A 24,132-nucleotide genomic window follows, 5' to 3' on the forward strand; every position below is an offset into this window, starting at 1 on the left:
CAATCACTCTCTTGAAAGATCAAAAGATCTGCGGACACAGGGCCCACATTCCTGCCTGGCAGCTGGGATTGTTGCGGGCGGTCTCTTAGCCTGGTGCCTGCCCTCCTGCTTACCACAGCTCTGCCCACACTCTGCCTCCCCAGCAGCCCCTTGGGCATTGCTTTGGTGAGTAGGAAAGTAATTTCTTACTTACACCCTTATATTCCCTTTTTTAATAAAGGGGGCTCAGTAACAAAAGGAATATCAAGGAAGCCAAAGGTTTCAAGAAAAAAGGGGGGGGATAATGCATATTTCCTTATGGAAGTGAATATAGCTAGCGTTCCTGTGTTTGGTAGGCAAACAAAGGATGTCCATGTTGAAATAGCTGAATAACCACAGTAAGAAGTCAGCATGGAATAGTAAAAAGCATGAAAAAAAAGTGAGGGCCCGGCCGGCATGGCTCAGTGGTTGAGCCTGGACCTATGAACCAGAAGGTCATGGTTTGATTCCCGGTCAGGGCACAGGCCCAGGGTGTGAGCTGGATCCCCAATGGGGGTCCTGCAGGAGGCAGCCGATCCATGATTCTCTCTCACCATTGATGTTTCCTCTCTTCTCCCTTCCTCTCTGAGATCAGTAAAAATATATTTTTTTAAAGTGAGGAATTTGCTTTTAAGTGGGAACACTTAAATGTGATACTTTTGTGAAATGCAGACTGTCCTCCTGCCTCTAACCTACTCCGCTCGTTTGCATTGGCTGATTGGCCTTCCATGTATGAGTTCATTCTGCCATTTAGAAACACACCAGAGAGATGCCCACCGCATCCCCTACCCCATCCCCTCTGTGCCCTTGAGGATCAGCAGCAAAAGCCGCCCAGCCCAGCAGCTCCTCTTCCCCGCCCCTCCTCTTCCTGCCCTGAACGCACTCCCCCCGCGAAGAGAAGGGAGCAGCTGTAAACACTCCTCTTAACTCTGCAACGTCACGCTCCTTCCTCCCACACAGGCCCTCTCTCCCCAAGCCCACAGCCTGGCAAGAGGCCGGAGTGAGGAGCTGAGCCTTTCCTTGGCTCACATGTTCCTATTCATTTCACAAGGTCACAGGCCCTCAGTCACAGCTGCAAACACTCAGGGCAGATCTCCAGACCCGGCTCTGGCCCCTGGGAGAGTCAGGGACGGGTTCCAGGCAGCAGCCAGCCCAACGGAGGCCTCTGCAGTCTGTTCAGAAGTCACACGCAGATCAGTAGCTGTGGGGTGAGGCCACAGGTTCCCAAGCTCCCAATTTAGGGGGAAGAAAAGGCGCCTCTGATCCTGTGTGAGTCACAACTGCACCCCAGGACCAGTACATGGGGGCGCCCATCAGTAAACATGTGTTGAATATAGACTGTGGCTCTACTCTCGGGACGATCAGTAGGGATCTATTTTTTTAAATATATTTTTAATGATTTCAGAGAGGAAGGGAGAGAGAGAGAGAGAGAAACATCCATGATGACAGAGAATCATGGATCGGCTGCCTCCTGCACGCCCCCTACTGAGGATCGAGCCTGAAACCCAGGCATGTACCCTGGCCGGGAATCAAACCGTGACCTCCTGGTTCATAGGCCCATGCTCAACCCCTGAGCCACGTCGGCTGGGTGGAATCTATTTCAGGTGTCATGAGTCAGGCTCCACTTCTAGTAATAGGAGACTACCGCGTCTTCCAGTCCCCAAAGGGCTTCCATAGGATTTGACTCCACCAGGACGGCGGGGAGGTGGGCAGAGCTGGCTTTATGCTTCCACCCCCAGTTCACGGAGAACAGAGAACTCGGAGCTTCATGCGGTTCCTCCGGGTCCAAGCAAGGGGACTGGGCCTCATGCTCACTAGTCTTCCCTGGCCACCCGCCACTGGAGCGACACTGCCATGATGGTCACCATGAGGCTGTGGCCCTTCCCGGAGAACCAAACACACGACCAAAACAGAGGACCGGTGACAAAATAAATTGTTTTTAAAAATTAAAGAACACAACTGAGGCCAAAGCCATCAAGATTTTAAAAATAGTTTTATATAGAAATATTTTACAAAGATTATACAACGTAGCAAATCATGACATACCATAGAAAGAAGAAAAAGACTCGACCTCAAGGATTAGGAAAGTGCTCATCGTGACGTATTGCCGTCTCCACGAAAGTGCATAAACGTTAAGGCAGAGGGCCTGCTGGTTCGGCATGTTGCAAAAGGACTCGCCAAACAGTTCTTAAAAATATATACAAACGTCTCCCGCCCCCCCTCCCCCATGCTTCTCAGAGACATTTGAAAGGAATTCATTTAGGGACAGTCTTGCTCTGCGACTGGGTAAAAATAGCTCCTGGGTACAAACCATCAAGTGGAAAATGCTCCACCCCAGCGTGCTCCTAACAAGTCACGTGATAGACAACACAAACCCTTTCCCGTGTGGGCCTGCTTTCCCATTCAACCTGCGGGCAGCAAGCAGACTCCCTCGCGGCTGAGAGAGACCATCAGTGAGGGAGGCGGGAGTTACCTCCAGAGCTTGGCCCTTCGGTGCGAGTTTCTGTGGCCAGACTGCTGGCGTTGGAAGTCAGTATGCATTCAGTGTTTAAATCTACTGCGCAGCGTTGCTTCTACCTGCAGCGTATTAGCATTTTACAGAGTGCTGTGTAGGTTAATACGGTATGTTGCCCTCTCTGATAATACAAATACCAAGGTGCTCTCTCGAGTTCAACCATAACCCTGTTAGAGAATTCTACTGAAATATGTTGTTTTCCACATTTATATAAATCCCTTAAGATTGTCAGGATCGGTGAGGATAATACTGGTTATGGAACTTCAGTCTTCCTGCTCGGAGGAGAGCTGGTTTTTTATAATGGAGTAAAACACAAGGGAAAGTAAACTAGCCGGATTGAACGAGAGTGAGTCTTAGGGCAAACTGACATCTGAATTCTACTACAGAGAATAAATATCTGCCAAAAATTAACTTAATTCACCCGACTCACCACTCTTTTATGGGAAATTTTCTCTACTCGGTAGAAACGGGAAAATCAGTGTATGTGCCATTTTAGTGTCTATCTTTAGGCTTTTTCCTTTCCTACTTTTCCCATCCTGGAATGGAAGGGAAGCCAACCAGCCCACTCAGCTGACTGAGGTTTCGGAAACAGCGTCTAGCCTTCAGGACGCCGTTGTGGTAAAACCAGAGGGACACCCAGCCGCGTAGGGATGTGAAGCACAAGACAAGCACGCGCTCTGTGTAACCAGTGACAGGGACCAGCGGGCGAGACGGGCTCACACAGCAGACGTGGGAGCTTGGTCGTCGCTCGCGACGCCCTTTTCGACAGGACCACAGGCGAAAAGCTTGTTGCCCAGGGTCTTGTGGGCGAACCGGAGATACAGGACGTGGCCCGCGGCCACGAAGGAGACGGAGATGAGCACGAGCAGGCCGAAGGCCTCCGGGTTGGGGGCCAGGATCACCATGATGAAGTGCAGGAGGTCGAGAAGGTAGTTCATGGAGTTCTGGACACCGTTTATAATGCCTCTTTCTGACTCTATTACATTTTCTTGCAGCAACTGTGTCACAGTTAAATCGAAGGACCAAAGGCCTGTAATGAAGAATATCTTTTTTAGAAACGGCCAATCTCTAGAATTTATAGCCATATATTTCAGGTTTATAGGTTGAAAATCTGTCGACACGTGAAAAAGTCACGTGAGCCCCATTACTTTAAAGCCACCATATGTATATTGATCATAGCCTTGCCTTAGAGAGTTAGTTTTCATGAAGAAATAGTACTGGGTTACCAGTGGCTCTAAGAAATGATATTTACAGCCACCTGACCTATAAACTTCTTAATTCTGTTTCTCTGTGATTATTCATACTATGAAAGCAAAGCTCTGAAATCACAGACATAATTCCATCGTAAGTACAGTCATGTGCCAAACAATGATGTTATGGTCAATGACAAACCACATATTCAATGGTGGCCCCGCAAGGTTCTACTAGAGCTGAAAAATTCCTATTGCCTGGTGACATCATAGCCATGGTGACATGCTAGTGAGATGTGTTACACAGTTGGATGATGCTGGTGTAAACACACCCACTGCACCAACGGATGTAGAAAATATAGCATGTTCAGTTACACCCAGTACATAATACTTGATAATGATAATGCCTGACTATGTTATTGGTTTATGTATTTACTATACCAACCTTTTCTCCTTATTTTAAAATGTTCTCTTTCTACTTCTTAATAAAAAAAAGTTTGCCCGGACGGTGTGGTTCAGTGGCTTGAGCATTGCTAGACCTATGGACCAGGAAGTCACGGTTGGGTTCCCTCCTGGATCCCCAGTAGGGGGCGTGCAGGAGGCAGCCAACCAATTATTCTCTGTCATCATTGATGTTTCTCTCTCTCTCTCCCTCCCTCCCACTCCCTTCCTCTCTGAAATCAATAAAAAAGATAAAAAATAAAAGTTTGCTGTGAGATAGTGTGTCATGTTATGCTGGCAGCAGCTTCATCCGTCTCAAGTTACCGGGTATCCTGGCTGCATCATTTCTCTGGTGCTTGATTTAATCTGGTGTTTTGCACAGGAGCGAGCTGGGCAGGCTTGGAGGCCAAGACTCACAGGCTGTGCCATCGGCCTGGTGGACAGGAGGCCATGCCATGAGGTTTGCGTAAGGCGCTCCTTCGTGTTCTCACAACCAAACCGCCTCCCGACACACTTCTCAGCACGTTTCCGCCTCGTTAAGCAGCACATGACTGTGCTGGTATTTTTCAAATTTAAATGAACTGACCTATATATTGTCATGATTAGAGTGTAAGGAAACGTTAAACCATTATTACCTTTACTGCTTGGGTTCCAAAGCCCCTGCAATAAAGCTGTCTCACTCGGAATATTAATGTCTCTGATAAATTAATAAACTGCTTTGTACCAGAAGATAAAAATACGGTTTCATTTCCAGAATAATCCCTCAGTACTCTATTAATGATTACTTACATTTTGCTTTGTAAAAGAAGTCTTTACACTAGGTTGCCTTCCAGAGCTGTAAAATCCATTTGTTTGGCAAAGTATATAATAAATACAGGAACTTTTGGAAGGTTCTTTTTCCTAACTGCCATGTCTTTTTAAAAAATTTAAACCAAAAACACCCACCAACTTATATACTTATCTTTTTGCCTTGTACCATAGAAACATTCTCCAAATTATAGTCCTATGGGGAGAGTTATAGCCACATAAAGACTCTAAATTACCAAAGGCAATATAATTATCATCGCTAATCTCTTTTTAGGAGTTAATTAATAACATTACAACAGCAATACTTAAAATATCCATTTAGGAAAAACTTTCAAGCTCTAACCACGTTTTATAAAAGCACAAATATACTTTTTTGAACTATAAAAATGCCATTATGAGAGACTATTATACATAAGGGTGAACAGTGAATTCTGCTTATATTAACACTCAGGGAATACTGGTGAATTCTCTGAACCCTTATTGCAGGCACTTTATTTTGTGTTCATATGTCTTTTTACTGATTTCAGAGGAGAAAGGAGAGGGAGAGAGAGTGACATCCATGATGAGAGAGAATCATGGATCGCCTGCCTCCTGCACGCACCCCCCACTGGGGATGGAGCCCACACCCCGGACATGCGCCCTGACCGGGAATGGAACTGTGACCTCCCGGTTCATGGGCGACGCTCAACCCCTGAACCCCGCCGGCCAGAGCCCCCCTGCACCCCCCACCCCAAGGCGGACTCACCGATCCTAGCAGCAATGACGCCCGCGAACAGCAGGCTGACGGAGAGAACGGACTCGGCACTCAGCCCCAGCTCCCACTCCGGGGCGGCGAGGGTGGTCACGGAGCCGTTGGCCGCGGGCCCGCCCGTGGAGAAGAGGGGGCCGGGGGCGCCCGTGGGCATCGCGGGCAGGGGCTCGGCCTGGATGAACCTGGAGCGGATGTCTTGGAAGGGGGACACGGACAGGTCCAGCGGGCTGCCCGGCATGAACACGGACACCACGCACAGCACCAGGCAGGAGAGCTGCGCGCACCCCGAGATGAGCCCGGTGCGCACCAGGCCGCACCGGCGCCGCAGCCACGTGAAGGCCACGGTGCCCCCGATGCCGGTGACGGCCGAGGCGCCCATCAGGAGGCTGAGCACCGAGCCGCTCAGGCCCTGCGTGTAGGCGTAGCCCGTGGTGATGCAGTCGAAGCCCAGCACCGTCATGTAGAGGAAGGCGAGGCCCAGGCCCGCCAGGAACACGGGCTGGCGGTAGTAGGAGACCCAGCCGTCGCGGAAGGTGCGGAAGGGCTCGGCCAGCTGCTCCCCGCAGCTGGGCTCGGGCTCCGGCTCCAGCGCACGCACCGCGGGGTCTTTGTCCCCCATCAGGTGAGTGGACTCCAGGGGTTTGGGCTCAGTTTCTGCGAATAAAATACATCGTTTACTGAGGGGAGAGGACATGGGTGGTGGGGGGGGGCAGTTATTTCACTCAGTATTCTTTCTTCTCCTCTTTCCCGCCCCATGGGGGCCCTGGGCTACTACAATGTAAGAGGCATTTCTTCTACTCCTCTGGGCATCACAGCCGAGGAACCAGCTCCCAGTGGCAACTGCGTTACATAAACAAAACGCTGTTGATTTCGATCGCACCTGCTCTCTTTGAAACTCAACTCCCACCGAAGTAAAACTCAACAGATTTGAACATTAATTGAATGCCTGTGGTGGGCTGGGCCCCTTTGGCACCATAAAGAGAACGGGAACCGCCTCTTCAGAAGAACTCAGTTTGGGGCAAAAGAAGAAACATTTGGTTCTAGAGACTTGGGTTCCGATAGGATCACTGACATTAGGAGGCCACATCAGAGACAAGCACAGTGGTTGTCGGGGCGAACAAAGCTTCGGATTTGGGGACCTGTTCAGGCTCCACTGTCTGGAAGCCCATCTTCCTCTTCTCGGGGAACAGCCACCCTCAGGTCCTCACTCCCTTCCACCGTCCGACAAAGCACCTCCATGGCGCGTAGCTCCTAGGAATTCTGCTCTTCTCAGCTTTCTTCCCATTCCTATGGCTCTACTTTGCTCAGCCACCCCTCAATGAGCTGCCTCTCTGTGTCTACTGCTCAGGAAGGAAGAGGGCCAGGGGTCCCATTCCAACCCCCAGAGGGTCCTTCCTCAGACCCTCAAAAGCCTGGGTGGTGACTCGCCCACCAAAGTGGCATGTGTAGCCTCATGCAGGCCTTTGGGGGGAACAAACTCTGATACAAATTAAAAACAGTCTGGGCTTCCCCAACACTTAAGGTCTGGACAGCAGAGTAAAAGGATTGATCGTTGTGTTGGATTTACCTTTGTGTAAATTCAGCTGTTTCAGCTCAGCTTCCTCCACTTTGAGAGTGGCTTTCACGGCTAACGCAGGGGTCTTCTGGTAAACCTTCCAGAGCAGAAAGTACTCCACGCACATGGACACCAGATTCCACCCGGAAATGAAGCCACAGCCGATGACCGCGGAGCCAAAGGTCATAATCTGGCCAACAGCCATGGGCGCCAAGATGTTGGTTAACTGGTCGATCCTGCGAACCGTGGCATTCATATCTACAGGGGCAGGCGAAAGACGCAGATAAGTCAGCAACCATGGAGACTGCCTGCCAACACGTACCAATTTGGAGGCCATGCGCGCAGGCTCCTGACGTGTAAATCTGTAAAAGCTCTATCAGCAAACCATAACCATTTTCTTAGGAAAGTATTTGTTGTTTGGATCAAGTCATAATAAATGTTCTTCAAAAATCATGATTCCCTTGGGATTGTAGAAAATCATCTAATATCAGCTTTCAAAATGAATACAATTGTGAGTCTCCATTCATTTTTCCCCCCATAAACATAGTTAAATGCCTATGATGAGCTGGGCACCTTCGGCACGATAAAGAGAATGAAGAATCGCCTCTTCAGAAGAATTAAGTTTGGGGCAAAAGAAGAAACGTTTGGTTCTAGAGACTTTGGTTCTGATAGGACCACTGGCATTCAGGAGGACACATCAGGCAGACAGTCAAGCACATGCATGTGGGTTTAGGGAAGAAGTAGGTACCAGATTCGGAATCCATCAGCTAGTTGGTTTTAAATGTAATGAGACTAGATGAAGTCACCTAGAGAGTGAGTGTAGATCAAGAAGAGAAAAGGGCCCTAACCGGTTTGGCTCAGTAGATAGAGCATCGGCCTGCGGACTGAAGGATCCCAGGTTTGATTCCGGTCAAGGGCATGTACCTTGGTTGCGGGCACATCCCCAGTAGGGGGTGTGCAGGAGGCAGCTGATTGATGTTTCTCTCCCATTGATGTTTCTAACTCTCTATCCCTCTCTCTTCCTCTCTGTAAAAAATCAATAAAATATATTTTTAAAAAATAAAAAAGAAGAGGAAAGGTCTGAAAACTGGGTTGTGGGCACGCCGCTGTCTGGAGGTCAGGAAGGTGAGGAGAGATGGTGCCCCAGCAGCTCAGAGGTAACAGTGCTTCAAAGATCAGGGAGTAACCAGCAAGGAGGTGCTGCTGCTACGGCAAGAAAATGCGCCCTAGCAGAAGCTCTAGGCTGGTCACAGGGCAGGTACTGGGGACGTCACACAGGGCCATCTGGGGGAGCAGGGAGGACACATGCTTGGCTGAAGTTGATTTAAGGGACTGCTGCCCACTCCAGGGGACACCGTCTATATTGAGTGAGTGGTGTGGCCTGCATGTACAATGTCAATGTTGCTCCCTGGCCTATGGAACAAGGCCCTGACCAAGGAAAGGAGCTGGTGAGCAGACAGCTCTTTTTCTTAAGTTGCCCTGAAAAAACAAACAAACAAAAAAACACAAAGAAATGGGGTGGTAGGTGGGTGAAGAGAGGGATATTTTTTTGTTATTAATCCTCATCCGAGAATATTTTTCCATTGATTTTTAGAGAGAGTGGAAGGGAGAGGGAGAGACAGAGAAACAGAAACATCGATGTGAGAGAAACACATTGATTGGTTGCCTCCCGCATGAGCCCCAACAGGGCCAGGATGGAGCCTGCAACTGAGGTATTTGCCCTTGACCAGAACCTAACCCAGGACCCTTTAGTCCATGGGCCAACACTCTACTCACTGAGCCACACCGGCTAGGGTGAGACAGGGAGGGATATTGAGAAGAGAAAGACTATAGCCTGTTTCTATGCTGTAAGGGGAATGACACGGTAGACGAGAAGATGCGGGGTGTACATCTGCGGCCCAGGGGCAGAGTTGTTCTTAGACAGGAGCACACACAGGGGCGAGGGCCATGCATACGGCTTCAAGTCTGGGCGGAAAGAGCGCTGAGCTGCTGGGAGCACATGGAAGTTCTCTCACTTCTTTCATTTTCCCAGGAAAATACAAGCAAGATCGTGGGTGAAAGCGAGAACGGGAGAGGAGCTCCTGACTGGACACGGACAAGGGAGAAGGCATGGCATCATCCCTCAGGAAGCGGGAGGAGGCAGGGAGCGGAGAAAACGGTATGAAAGGGCCAACTTGCACCCGGTGGTCATGAATTTTCAGAACAGTGAGCGAGGTTGGGTGCGTTTCTCCATGTTCTGCTGTGAGAGGTGGACTTCCCCAGGGTCTTATAAAAGGACAGTGACAGAGGGGAGAAGGCCAGTTGAGTGATGACCATGTGACCCTGGAATGTGAGCTGGGAAAGCAGGGAGCCGAGAGGGGTCAGACCCGGGAAAGGTAGTGGAATTGATGACTGGTAGGTAACGACCAGGCGGGAGGATTGCTGGGGCTGGGTTCCCGGAGGAGTGAGCCGGAAAACAGGAGGTGGCCGTCCAAGATGTGGACGCCTACGGCCGAGATCAAGGAAGGGAGGAGTTAGTGCTGATGGCAAGGCCGAGGCTGTGACCATGGAAATATACAGCTGAGTCAGAGTGGAGGACAAGAGAAGCGAAGGAGAGAAGTCAAGAAAATGCCCTACTGTCTCCTTCTCTATCTCATGGAGTGGAAATTAATGAGGTCGGCCTATCAGCCTGCAGGGCGCCCGGAGGGAGGAAAAGCCATACGTGACCGACAGCGCAGTCCGGGACGTTGCCTTCCCTCCTTCCCCGTGCTTCCTGCTCCTCAACTGCCTTCCAATCAGTCCCCGGAGTGTGTGACGGTGACGCTGCTGTGATAACAGGAGAACTTTGACACGGCCCCTTCCCCCGAGAGGCGAAAGTGGCTCTCCCGTCTCAGCCACGACCGTGTCCGCTGAGGTTCGCTGCTCCCGCCCGTCCCCACGAACACATTCCCAACTCCTGCGCCGACAGAAACGCCCGGCCTCCATCCACAACACTCGGCCATTTGAATCCAGGCTCCAGTGAGGAGAGACCCTTGGCTCTGAAAGCCCCAGAACCAGTTCGTTACCATAACTTGTTGCTCTTTTCAGCAGGAAACTTCTATGACACCACCTCTGTCTCTCACATTCTATTAGGAACGCAGGAACGCCTGGGTGTGACCTAGTGTCAGAAGCTTTTGTTTTTCTGAAGCAGAATGAACTAGATAACAGCTTTTTTAAAGACCTAATCGTCTCCCTGGCCCCAGGCACGAGAAGAATCAGTCACCCCAATGTGCAAACATGTCCACTTTACAGATTCTACGCAAACAGACAAGTGTGTGCTCATTCGAAACCCATTTAACTGTTTTCAGCAGCTGTGACACAGAACGCGACATTAAACAGCCCCTGGCTGTTATGCAGGGCATATTACATCTCATAGACTAATCGTTTAAAACAGCAGATTTGCTGAGCAAATAGCAGCCGATGGGTTTGTACACATTGAACACGAAATCAATTTTTCGTCAACAGAGTTCAAACAGGAAACTTATCTGCCATTCTCGACCAAGCTAGCCAGCAGGTGTTTCTTCAGGATGGTGGGCGAGGAAAACCCCCAAAGCTGTTCGTAAGGAGAGATTAACAAAGGGACAAGGAAAGGATGTTAAGCAACAGACGGAGCGAAAAGCCTGTGAGAAGGACGTGAGTTTTAAACAGGTTTGAGGGGCACAAGAGGATGTTTCAATAAAAACCCTGAATCACATGCCTGGACAAATCAGTTAGCAGATCAGTGGACAGTATTTATGTGAAAAACTGCTTTTTCTGCAGCTGTCTGAGCCAGGTGGCAACAGCGCTACTCTAGCCTGATGCCCCGAAATTCTAAAGTTTTCAACCCCCCACAGACATGTTCTCCTGTCTTTACCCACAGTGTAAACTCCCAACTTCAAAACTCCTCAGAAATCAAGACTGACTGATCTCAAGGGAGGCGGGGGGGCGGGGGGGGGGGGGGGGGGACCAGAAAGGATGAACCAAAGCCTTGTGTGCATATAGGCACAGCCCACAGACACAGACAATAGTGCGGTGAAGGCCTGGGGTGGGGCGGGGGCTGGGTGGAGGGGAGCAAGCATGGTGAGGGGCGGGGGGACATCTTAATACAGTCAGCAATAAAAAAAAAAAAAGAAAGAAACAACGGGAAAAGGGAATGGGAGCAGTTAGCACACAGCTCACCTGTCCTCTTTATACACATCCCTTCCCCTCCACCCGCTCGCACACACACAGCACATGCACAGAGCACCCACAACCCTGCCTGCTGGGCTCCTAAATCTTTGCCTGAACCACATGCATGAATGCTGCCTGGAGGAGGTCGCACTGTGTAGAGACACAAGCTCAGAGCTGCCGGGAATCCCCTCCTTCTCTCTTCTCCTTTTCCTTTATTCTACCTTTTTTTTGTTGCTCTTTAACCCCTTTTTGTTGTCCTTTAATGCTGCCTTAAAGCAGAAACAGCACCCAAAACCCATGGTTAGACCCCTGCTGGCCCTCAGGACTGAAAGGTTTTGTATCCTGCGTTGAAACATGGTTCTTATAACACAAGTCCCGGGGTGAGACCCTGAGAGAAGACAAGGCGTAGGTTTTGCCTGCTCTGGGGCCACTAGCCGGACTGCTGGCCGAGTGAGCACCACTGGTCAAAAGCTAACGCGGGCAGCTTCCTTCCTTCCTTCAACCCGAGACACTACAGAGACTGGAAAGCAGCTTGGTTGGCCTAGCTTCCCCACTCTGCAATCATTCCTAACATGAAGACAGACAGCCGAGCCCCGCCCGTGTGGCCCATGTTTGAGCATCGACCTATGAACCAGGAGGTCACAGTTGGGTTCCAGGTCAGGCACATGCCCGGGTTGTGGGCTTAATCCCCAGAGAGTGGTGTGCAATTGGTGTTTCTATCTCTCTCCCTCTCCCTTTCTCTCTCTGATTTCAATTTTAAAAAATTTAAAAAAAAAAAAAAGCTTGCTGAGAAACAGCCAGTCATGTATTTCCTGTTATTCTGCATCACTGCCCAGCCAAAAAGACCCCACAAAGTTATGTATTATTTCTTTCCTTTTCTTTGTTTTGTTTATATATTTAGAAAAAAATTAAAGATTCTGAGTAACTTTGTCTTTATGCAATACTTTTTTTTTTTTTTTACAGATTATTCAGACTTCAGAGTCTAAATGAATTAAGAAATTCAGATAAGGGAAAGAAAATCATTTGAAAACCAACCCCCGCCCCCAAATATATTCCATCAGATATATTATTTTCAAAATATGTCCTTTTATGCCCTCTGAATTTAAAAACATGGACATGTCTTACATACCTAAACTCGTATGGTAGAAAAGACTTATCTTACAGTTCAATGTGACAAAAAGAGATATGGGATTACTTCCTCTCGGTAAATGGCCACAGGAAGAAAACTCGATGAGAATGGCCACTTCAGCTCCAGGGAGCACTTCCTGCAGCAGATTCGCCTGTGCTAAGGGCATCCTGTGCGCAGCATCCTACCCAGCATCGCTTTGCACCCCTAAGTGATGATTCCAGCAAATCCTCTCCCTTCTAGCCCTTCCACAGGTTCTGCTCCTTCTCTCTCCCCTTCCTTTCTATCTTTTTTTTTTAACCGCATGGTCCAAAGTTGTTTGCTAACCTCAGCACTAATCTTGCCTTCTGTGCCCTAGAAAAGCTAGTTAAGGCGTGAGGAACGCCTTTCTTGTCTGTCAGGATGGTTGGGCAACCTGTTTGTGATTCGCATTGTCTCAGTGTTGATTCAGCTGATCTGATCAGCAGATAGGTGTGGCCTTCCTCCTTCATCTGTCATTATCAATCCAGTCGGTGTCTCTGTGCTGTGTGAGGGGCAGGTGGGGGATGTTGAGTGAGGTAGGTTATGCTGAGCCCCGGGAATGCTGACGTAACAGGGCATGAAGCTTTGCAAGCATTCTTCAGTCTTTCTGTGGCCTCTAGTGTATGTTTTCTAATGAAGGACTAAGACTATAAGCTTCCTAAAACTGTATTCGCTCCTCTATTTCCTTAGTATTTGTAACAGCGATTATATCCCATCAGATATAATGTAATAGAAGTTGTAAGTTATAACTTTAAAGGAGAAGGAATTAACGTATAGAATCTCTCCTAGAATTAAGCTGTTTCTATTTGGTTTGGAGAAAAATAATATCCACAGTATGACTGTAAGTACTGGTGACCATCTCCATAGTATGGCCAATAAAACCCCATGTGACATTTTCAATGTTCTAAGTATCAAGTGAACATTTAGAAACCATTAACAGAACTTTAAAAAAAGTAACTGCTCAAAATAAATGTTCTTCCTTTTGCTAGGTCTGCACAGAATAAAAAAGTTGTTCATTATCCTATAAATTAACTTCGTAGCATGGAGATAAATCTTTGCACTGAGACCGATAATGTGGTAAGAAAAAGACGATCCTTTCCATTTGTCCTTAAGAAATACCCAGAAACGAAGGCTCGCAGTCCTATTCACCAATGATGAACAGTGAACCCTAACATGGTCCATCTAGCAGTGGTTCTCAACCTTCCTGATGCCACGACCCTTTAATACAGTTCCTCATGTTGTGACCCAACCATAAAATTATTTTCGTTGCTACTTCATAACTGTAATGTTGCTACTGTTATGAATCATAATGTAAATATCTGATATGCAGGATGTATTTTCAGGGGTCGCGACCCACAGGTTGAGAACCGCTGATTAGGGGAAAGAGAAAAGCGAAGCACCTGCTAGTCTGCTCCTGTCTTCGCCTGCGACCACGACGATCCAGTCCCGCTGGATGGTGATGGCAGTGGCGGTGCTGGCCAGGTTGGCGATGTTGGCGATGGTGATGATCAGGATGTAGCAGGAAGTCTACAGAGTCACAGGGAAAGGCTCAGTGTCAGGGTCCTACACCTCAGCGTGCAACGTCCTTCAACATGGCCGTTGGTGGCATAACAATCACACTGTGATTTTAATTTCATTCTAACCAATCATTTTATCTTATACACATGAAACCATAGATCCCCAGGGTCCAGTTAAAGAGCACAGTATCTTCCTAATCTGTATCCCCCGTAGCACATATAAAAATCATACTAGTCACATGAATAGTCACGTGACGGTTACCGTAAAGTGTTAACATAGGGGCTGTTTTACTGTTTCCCCCACAGATGTCTCCTTTGGAGAAAGTGTTAAGGGGAAAGTGTTGTCTTAGTCTTTTCATCAACAAAAAGGGAATGGACCTGAAGATTTCTACGGTCATTCCTGGCTTGGACACTCCCCAACATCGGCCCAAATATACATGAGAAGATTCAATGGTGACATCAAATCCATCCCTTTCCACCACACCCACCTCTCTTTCCCATGAAGCTCTCATAAAATCATAGTGTGAGAAGCTATCTAGCCCATGCCCCGCCTCCAAAAATACCACTTTTATTGGAAGAACACAATCATGACTGACTAACATATATAGATAATATTTCTTATGTAGTATGAACGAATTACAGGTTAATACTAATGGGCTGAAAACTAACAACTGAATTATATTATGAACTCTTAGAAATGCTTTTGAAAACAAATAGGGAAAAAACCCATAGGACAAAATTTAAATTCAAACAACTCTTAATGAGTACCTGTTATGGGCAAAATGTACACACACACACACACACACACACACACACCAAAAAAACCAACCAACAACTAAATAAAATAAAAAATTGGGGGAATATTGTAAACACAGGGATCAGCGTTAAAAGGTCCCATTTGAAAAACAGACACTCCCTGGCCTCCGAGGGCTTTCTCGCACGCACCACTCCCCACGCTCAGCTCCCGCCATGATGGCGGGGAGGACTTACGAGGACCCATCCGTGGTACATGGTCAGCAGCTCGTCCTTGTGCAAGAAGACCATCATCAGGATGATGCCACACAGGATGACCGACACGTTCTGTATCACCAGCGATGTCTGGGCCACTGCAGGGAGAGACCACGCTCACTACCGGCCACACCAGGACGTCCCAGCGGGCTGCGTCTACCCACCCATCACTGGACCACTGCCCAGTGCCATGCCAACTACGGCAGGAAGTAAAACCAGCGTGACTGCGGTGGATCCCGCCTCCCCACTCCCAGGACAGCCGGCCAGGTCACCCTGCACTGACATCGCAGACAGAAGGATGGAGTGCCCATCCCTTTTCCTTAGTTGGAGCCCTTCATAATGACACATTTCCATTCCATTGATTCTTATGAAGGCTCACTATGACAGGCAGATACACAGATTATACAGGCACGATCCAGCTCCCAGCTCTCTCACCCATGGATGCTCACGCCAGAACAGGTAGGAAGTGGTGAGAGAGGGGAAGGAGGGGTCCCGGATCCGTAACCTCCCCGCACAGGACAACCCTGATCAGAGAGGAAGTGCGGGCACACAGAAGAGACGTGTGAAAGTCTGTCGGGGGAGGCAGCACGTGTTTCCTTTGGCATCAAGGTCTGTCACTGCTGTGACGCTCTACGCTACCCCTCCCCGCACAGAAAACGCGGCTTTCTCGGAGAGGAGGCAGCCATCCCTGTAGTGAAGCGCGGGTGTCAGGACAGGTGACGCCCGGTGAGGACCCCTTGGTGCCTCCTCTCCCACCTGCCAGGGAGAGGACCCAGGGCAGGACGCTGAGGTCCCGCACGCTGCATCTGGACGGCGAGGCCAGCGCACACCTGCCTCCCTCCTGCACAGAGTCTGATGCTCCCATAAAACGCTCACCGAGCGCTCCTTAAACAGAGCGCCGTGTGTGCGTGTGTGTGTGCGCGCGCGCGTGTGCGCGTGTGTGTGCATGTGTGTGCGTGTGTGCGTGCGCGCGTGTGTGTGCGTGTGCGTGCGTGTGTGCGTGCGTGCATGTGCGTGTGTGTGCGCCCGTGTGTGTGTGTGCGCGCGTGTGTGTGCGTGTGTGTGTGTGTGTGTGTGTGTCATGACAGCTCGTCTTCAAGGACAGCCACGCGCAGCCTGGCTTGGGAGGCCACATCACAGCCTCAAGAAACAACAAACCGGCTTTTGAAATTGGCTTGAAGTAAAACCCAGATGTACAACTCATCCATGGGTGCAGTCACGGATTGCACGAGGATCGAATGGCAACGGAACAAGGTTCTTAGCTCTCGGGACCCCACCGGCTCCAGGGAGGATGGACAGGTGAACAGGTAACCACCAGGGTGTACACAGCACAGCAGAGGCATGAACTGAGGCTGATGGGCACAGAGGGAGAAGGGTTAGCTCTGCCTGGAGACCAGAGGAGACTCTCATGGAGGTGCCAGCGAGCTGATTCCACGGGACCCAAGCGGGAGCCTGCTGGCCCACCAGCTTTCCTCCAACTCGGCGTCCCCTCTGCCCTACAGCGTCAGTGTGCCACAATCATAGGTTAAACACCCCCATGGATACCACTTCTCTGTTCCTGTGAATGATGATGTAAAAAGCCAGGAAATCTTTTCGGGGATAGAAAACATTATTCTATCCGCGTTTGGGTCTATTAATCCTCACAACAGAAAGATGTGCATCTTGACCATTTTACTAAAAGCATCAGGCCCCAGGATTTGATCATCAGGGCTCTCCTTACACTGACGGAAACAAATGATAGCCCAGCCCTCCCCCAGCATCCGAGACAAACACGGTCGGGCCTTCGCACGATCAACGGAGCAACTGAGGGAAACGCTGCCCTATTCGTCCGAATACCTGAACTGCTCACCCACGTTCTCCCTTTCCTATAGCAACCTGACGATGTCAGCATTCATGCCCTGGAGTAAATGTGAATGTATTTCTTTCTTCTTTGCCCTAAAACATGTATAACTCGGTCCTCCGTGCGGCAGACTCAGACATTCTCTCTTGAATCTGTACTTTTCAATCCCCTGCACACACCTCTGCGTGAAATAGTCGCCCAGGGTGCGGGAGCGAGCACTGCCCCAGGAGCCTCACACTAAAGAGACTCCAGTCTGAGTCCTGGTTAGGAAGAACCCAGAGACTAGCAAACTTTCAATGTTTAACACGGTTCTCAGAAAAGCCTACGGGGTTAATCATTGACATGTGGGATGTCTGGACAGCCAGAGGTACACCCCCAACCTATGAGCTCAGTATCCTGTCGCCCTAGCTTTGCGCAGGGGCTCAGAGCCTCCGTGGGGAGGTGCTGCCCAGCCCCCAGCTCTCAGTGGGGCGCACAGTGGGCCACCACAGGGGTTTCCCTGCAGCTCAGGCGCTGGCCCATGAATACAAAGGCATGGCTGTAACAACACTCACCTTTATTATTATTTTTTTAAATGTGTTCTTATTGATTTCAGAGAGAGAAAGGGAGAGGGAGAGAGAGAAGGAGAAACACTGGTGATGAGAGAGAATCACTGATCGGCTGCCTCCTGCACACCCCCTACTGGCCATGTGCCCTGACGGGGAATCGAACCGTGGCCTCCTGGTTCATGGGTCCACGCTCAGCCACTGAGCCACGCGGCCGGGCAGCACTCACCTTTAAGCCTGGCGTTCTTGTCCACCCAGTCACCAATGATGGCCCCGAGGACCAGCACGGATCCTGCCACCACCAGCCCGTAGACGGCCGTCAGCAGCAGGCTGTTCCCGTAGAGCTCCACCAGGAACACGGACACCGCGAAGTGCCACATCCGGTCCCCCTGCAACCAGAGGGAGACAATGGTGGCCGAACCGTTTGCGTTTCTGGTCAGTTATTCTCAGGAAGCGGCTTGCTTCTCTGAGGGCACTTTCCGGCCCCTCAGGAGGTTTTCAAGGTCGGCTCCTCTATGGATGGAACACTGGCCACAGGCAAGACTGTCCATCCTGCCACGTGGAGGCTGCTCTGGCTCAAGGGCTAAGCAAACCGGAAAGAACATGCTATTAATGAAACACACATAATCCTTTCCATTCCAGAAAGAACACGTTTCCGGACCTAAGAAGGTGTTTTAAGACAAAAGCCAATGCCTAGTGTGTCAGGTTCCGAGCCTGGAAGGGCCTGTCCTGAGGTAGTTTACCTCTGAATCAGCATGAACCTAGAGCAGAGCTCACGAACAGTAGGGTGCCTTGAATGCCAAAAAAAAAAAAAAAAAACCCCACCAGTTTCCTAATTTGTAAAATGATAAGAATGAACTATCTCTAAAGCCTTTTGTACCTCCAATGTTCTAAAATCTATGCTCCACTTCAAAAATAAATTTCAGTCATGAAACAGCGGGGCAATCAGAAAGATAAAATTAGGATGGGCCAATTCTGGCACCACATAAAAGAAGACATCAGAAATAAATGCATAGCAAGCAGCCATTTTTACACTTGAACAAAGGTGGGTTTTGAAAGCGGAAAGAAACTACTTATTTCTTCACTAGAGGCCCGGTGCACAAAATTCGTGCACTGAGGGTAGGGGGGGGTCCCTCAGCCCAGTCTGCGCCCTCTCACAGTCCAGGAGCCCTTAGGGGATGTCCGACTGATGGCTTAGGTCCGCCTCCCATCAGTCAGACATCCTTAGTGCTGCTGCGGAGGCAGGAGAGGCTCCCGCCACCACCGCTATGCTCACCAGCTATGAGCCCGGCTTCTAGCTGAGCAGCGCTCCCCCTGTGGGAATACACTGACCACCAGGGGGCAGCTCCTGCATTGAGCGTCTGCCCCCTGGTGGTCAGAGCACGTCATAGCAACCAGTCGTTCCACTGTTAGGTCTATTTGCATATTAGCCTTTTATTATATAGGATTCCAGAGTATACAGGGAATTTGGGGATTCACCACTGCAAAATGTGGCATGACAGACTTTTCAATGAATCAGTTAAATTAATGTATAAGAAATCTATAATGGACCTTGTTATGTTTTAGGCTCCATTCCTAACAGGTTAACATAAAACAGGACAACACTGTTCTATCATAACCTACCCCTGGAAATCACTACAGGACACATTTCCAGGCTAGATTCTTATGGGATGGGAGAGAGGAGGTACTTGATTCTGACCTCCATTCCTCTGAACAGCTCCCAAGGAAAAGACTAAAACACATAAATGCGCCAAATGAGAGGTTGCCTCAACAAGTGAATTTTCTCTTTTTTAACCTAAAGAGTAAGAAATATTATTCCACTACTATTGCTTCTTTCTCCTTTTTTTCTTTTGTTTTTCTATTCCTATCTTTTTTCCAACGGAATTTGTTTTAGATTCCTCCAGAGCATCAAAACGGGTGCTATTCAGAGGCAATTTCTGTCTTGCTTATCCCCGTATGGCATGGCCCTTCCTTGATAGAGGGGAATAAAATTGCTCCAGTTACCCCAATTTCCAAAGCCTCTTCATTTTAAGAAGCAACAGCTTCTATGCTCACAAAACCCCCAAATCGGGTAAACTCTAAGTAAATGTTGACCAAGTGCAACTGCAAGCCCACCCATCCCTTCCTTACGTCCACTCCCTGCCTTCCCATAAGCTCCGGCCGTACTTGCTTACATGTCCATCTACACCTAGTGGACTAAGAGCTGAAGACCCACTGAATATCAGTATGTGAACACTCACAGTTATTCCTCAGTAAGTTCCTCTCTTGTTGAGAGGGACTATGGAGGCACCAGAGATACAAGTGCATGAAAATCAAGGTCCATGGTCCCATGCAGCTTGCATCCCAGTGAACAAAGACCAAAAATACATCTAGAATAGGTCAAGCAGTGTAAATGCATGACAAAAAATAAAGGTAGGATGGGGTTGGAAGTTGGCATTTCACATGAGGCCGTGACAGAGACCTCTATGAGCAGGGACCAGAAGGAAGGGAGGGCTGGGCCATGCAGACATCTGGGGTATAAAGGGAGACAGGTCATAGGATGGTGACATAAGATGGAAGCAACTGGCACCCCTTTCAATGCCTTTCACTACCGGTTCTCTTTCTGTGATTAGATATAGTTGTTAAAGCCCATACTAACCTATATTAAAAAGCTCTCTGATAGAATCCACATCTTACACTACTTTGTACTTGATATAGTGTCTAGAGCAGTGGTTCTCAACCTGTGGGTCGCGACCCCTTTGGCAGTCGAACGACCCTTTCACAGGGGTCGCCTAAGACCATCTTGTATATCAGATATTTACATGACGATTCATCACAGTAGCAACATTACAGTTAGGAAGTAGCAACGAAAATAATTTTATGGTTGGGTCACAACATGAGGAACGGTATTTAAAGGGCCAGAAGGTTGAGAACCACTGCTCTAGAGGAAAATGTATGGATCCACTGGCAGGTAGAAATGAAGTCAGAAATAAAAGCTTTCAACCCTACACAAATTTAAGCTCGTATAACCTTCTATGGTAACACCTCCATATTCAGTGTACAGGAAGCCATGGTTTGGCAGAGTTGGCAGGGAATAGATAGATAGATGTAGATGCATCAGCTATGATTGTAGTTGCTGGTTTTTTGTTTGTTTGTTTTGCGGGGGGCTTGCTTTAAATACAACTTTCCCACAAGAACTCCCTTTGCTCAACTTACTTGTAAAATTGCCATAAGCTTGTCACTTTGCTGTGGAATGTACACTGTGACCAAACAACTCTCCTGGAACCACAGTCCCGCTCTTTTGGCAAATCTGCCCTCCCCACCCATGGACAGAAGGTCACACAAACCCTAAACGTACCGGCCTTGGAAGTGAGGCACATCGCTGCCCTCATGGACAGGCCCAGACCACAGGTGAGAATTTCAGATCCTCTCCATCTCTTGTGATTGTTTTGTGTGTTTTTTCAATACTTCATACTTACTGAGTTAAACTGGAACACCAAACCACTGAGTCAGATTAATGGAGAGTACTCTCACTAGGCTTCCACCCAGAACCGGCAGCTACTGGAAGTGAAATCTGCGGGATTCCTCCGTGCTCACATGTGCCTGCGGGGCCCCTGTCTAGGCCTCGGAAGAGAGGCGCCTGCCTCCCGCGAGGCGGGCTCTGCTGCTGTTTCTTCAGGAGCTGATAACCCGGCTGAGCATTCCCCCAGGGCCCGGGGCGCAGATTTCCTCCTACGATAGTGGGCATGCACGTCTTCAGGACCATTTATGAGACGTTTCCAACTTAAAAGGAAAGCAGCCGTCACCAAAGGTCCTCTCAAAACTCTTTCTCCTTACCTACGGTTCTTCTTAAACATACACAAGGTGTGAAGAGAATATACTCAGACTCACTGCTTCTAAACCAGAAGAACAATTGCTTAATTTTAAAGAGTCTAATGATGAGTTAAATACACATCCAACACCCTTCTGGGATTAGTCTTTCTTGGGGCGGTGAGGACAGAACCCAGGCCCACAGAAACACAGGGCCCCTTACAACACCACAGAGGAAGTCAGAGGCAAGACTGGGTCAGGTGATGACTTTCAGTGCATGATGGTTTCAACATAGCCTGAGGGGCCCCACCCATACCTGCCTACAGGTAACATTTTTAAAGACCAGGCTTTTCGTCACTCAGACATTCGTGGTGGGGGTCCATTTTATTTACATTAACCTCAGGATGCTGTGTTTAGCCTAAGTCCGTCACTCTGCAATTCTCCCGTGATTTCATAGTGCAGTATGCCGAAACAAAAATTTAACGAAAGAAAATTTCAAAACAGAACACGAAGGAAAGAATAGAAGGTATCTGAGACAGCCGTTCATTCTTAGCAGCAGATATGACCACTTACTAAGCCTGATAATGAAAAAAACAAACCATTGACAAACAATGCAAATACTACTGCTGTGGTTAAAGCTGTCCTTCGCTACTTGTTCAACCTACATAAAGTGTAATAACCTGATAATTAAATAGTATTTACTAACCCTATGGGAAAATACCCTGGGGGGGAAAAACACTTTTTCACAAAAGCATGTGTTTGGATAATGTTATGTCTCTCGCTGCACGACCAACAGGAGGGTGGCTTAAAACAGCTGGCCCCAGTCAGAGGAAACCCGGATTGTGCAAGCGTGCCGTAAGAGTGACTGCACAGGCTCACTTACCCAAGTGGATAAGAAATGGCCCACGTAGAGAAGGAACTTGGCCGAGGTCAGGTAGTTTGTTAAGGATCCTGCAAAGACACACACAGGGCAGGAGATCAAAAGCATGTTTTGTCCCTGGAGTTAGAGGAGGTTGGAATGTGTGTCCATTTTGAAGGACCGTGAAGCAGGACGATCAGGAACGAGGTGGTGGGGTTAGCCACGGTCATGTTAGCAGGCCCGCGCGCTCGCATTCAGCAGGACCACGGCCAGTGGGCTGCGCGCCTTCCCCGGCAGCGGGAGAGCGCGGGCCAGCCTTCCTGGGCTCCAGGTCTCCACCGAGGGAGCCCGGCTGCCCAGCCCACTCGTCCCGTCGGCCCGCAAGCCCCTCTTCCCCCCTGGACACCCATGGCTCCCTCAGGCCCCTCCAAAACAGGAGTCAGAGGAGCTACCAGGCGCTCTGCTCGCCCTTCAGCCACAGTCCCCGGGGCCCGCGAGCCCGGCACCTGCCCCGCCACTCACCGCAGCATCCTCCCGGGCGGTCCTGCTCGCGTGGCCGGGTCATGGCCGGCGCCCTGGCTCAGGTGCTCGGGACGGGAGTGCGAGGAACGGCGGGAGCGCCTCCGGGAACGCAGCAGCCCAGCCCGGAGCGACGGCAGCTGCGGGGCAGAGACGGGTCTGGGGGTCCGGGGTCCCTTCCTAACTTAGCTATCACTGTAGCTGAAGTCGGAAGGCAAAGCCTTATGGACGCGCCGGAGCTGCTGCCCCACCGCGCGAGCCGATCGATCGCTGCCCCGCGCGCCACCGCCGCCGCCCGGCCCGGCCCGACCTTATAGGCGCCCGGGGCGGGGCTCCGTGCGGCCGCCCCTCCCTCCCCCTCCCTCCCCGCCCCGGCGGCGCGAGCCCGGGCGCCCGGACCGGACCGGCGGTGCCGCCTCCACGCCCCGCTCCCCGGCTGCCGCCGCCCGCGTCCCCGGCCCCCTCCGGCTGCGAACAGCTGCGGCCGCGGGGACCTCCCGGTGACTCCCGGCCAGGTCGCGCGCTCCGGCGGCCGGGGCATCGGGAGGAGCAGGGGTCGGGAGGCGGACCCCAGCTGCGAGGGCGGTGGGGAGAGGGCTCCACGGGCGGGGAGAGGGGGGCACGGAGGGCAGCGCTGCCGAGCTGCAGCCTGGGCGTGCGGAAGCCTTTTTTCTTTCAAACGAAAACCTTCACGTAGAGGTGTGTCCCCGGCCGCCCTCCGGCATCCCGTCCGGTCTGCCCGGACGGACGCACAGCGGGTCCCTCCGAGCCCAGCATCAAAGGGCAGGAAGGGCGCAGGGACCCGAGCCGCCTCGGGGAGAAACGCGGCGGGAAGGTCGAGTCCAGCCCAGAACTCGGGTCTCCGAGGCGCCCCGGCTGCAGCGGGGAAAGCAGCCAGGCTTCTCCCTTCCTTCCCCATCCTGCCCCGCCCTCCCCCTGCCCCCTGCCGGTGAGGGACCGGGAATACCGCTCATCCTAGTCATTCCTGGCCCGGTCCGGCCCGGCCCGGCCCAGACAGAGCCTCTCCGCGCTCCCGAGGGGCAGGTGAAGGGTTCTGGAGCGACCAGACTCACCCTCCTCCCCGCCCCCATCCCGCGAGTCCGGCCCCTCTGCCTCCCAGGCCCTGACCTTACCCTTCGCCAACTCGCCAAATCCTGGGAGGGGGTCCAACAGGTGCCACGGCGGCCGGATCCACCCGCGGGCCCAGGCCTGACTGCGCCCGGTGTGCGGGGAGACGCGTGCACACGGCCCTGTATCGGAGCGCCATCAGGAGCCGCGGGTGGCGGCGGGCGGGGCGCAGGGGGTTCGGTTGGCGTGAGGTCTGGAGGGCAGAGATAGGGGTGCAGTTCAGCTACTGCTGCCAACCGCCTTCTCCCTTCCAGCCCCGCTCTCCCCTCTTCCCACGGCCTTCACGTCCTTCCTCTTCACTCCCAGGGGGTGAGGGGCTGTCTTCTGAGGTTGGGA

The 24,132-nt window shown here is 50.6% G+C and overlaps 1 protein-coding gene across 2 annotated transcripts; it reads right to left on the reverse strand.

Moving 5' to 3' along the window:
* Window positions 1–1,994: 1,994 nt before the first annotated feature.
* Window positions 1,995–23,861, reverse strand: SLC40A1 (solute carrier family 40 member 1). 2 transcript variants are annotated; one of them, XM_070421671.1, is made up of 9 exons: window positions 23,802–23,861; window positions 22,672–22,808; window positions 22,174–22,241; window positions 17,731–17,890; window positions 15,099–15,214; window positions 13,992–14,118; window positions 7,290–7,535; window positions 5,717–6,376; window positions 1,995–3,563 (listed from the first exon to the last, which is right to left on the reverse strand). In XM_070421671.1, the coding sequence occupies exons 2-9, from the start codon at window positions 22,712–22,714 to the stop codon at window positions 3,250–3,252; spliced, it is 1,734 nt and encodes a 577-aa protein (XP_070277772.1). In that variant the 5' UTR covers window positions 22,715–22,808; window positions 23,802–23,861; the 3' UTR covers window positions 1,995–3,249. The 2 variants fall into 2 exon arrangements, with proteins under 2 accessions (XP_070277772.1, XP_070277771.1); XM_070421670.1 differs by lacking the exon at window positions 23,802–23,861 and having other exon boundaries at window positions 22,672–22,937.
* Window positions 23,862–24,132: the final 271 nt, after the last annotated feature.

The sequence above is a fragment of the Myotis yumanensis genome, unplaced genomic scaffold (assembly GCF_028538775.1).
Source record: "Myotis yumanensis isolate MYYU_CA2020_CCGP unplaced genomic scaffold, mMyoYum1.0.hap1 SCAF_8, whole genome shotgun sequence".
NCBI lineage: Eukaryota > Metazoa > Chordata > Mammalia > Chiroptera > Vespertilionidae > Myotis > Myotis yumanensis.

Bases quoted from the DNA above. Each gene is read 5' to 3' on its own strand.
- SLC40A1 (XM_070421671.1), bottom strand. From the start codon at position 22,714: ATGACCCGGCCACGCGAGCAGGACCGCCCGGGAGGATGCTGCG. The intron at 14,119-15,098 runs GTAAGTCCTCCC...GTGACTCTGTAG, and splicing joins TGTACCACGGATGGGTCCTC to ACTTCCTGCTACATCCTGAT. The intron at 6,377-7,289 runs GTAAATCCAACA...TTTTATTCGCAG, and splicing joins ACAGCTGAATTTACACAAAG to AAACTGAGCCCAAACCCCTG.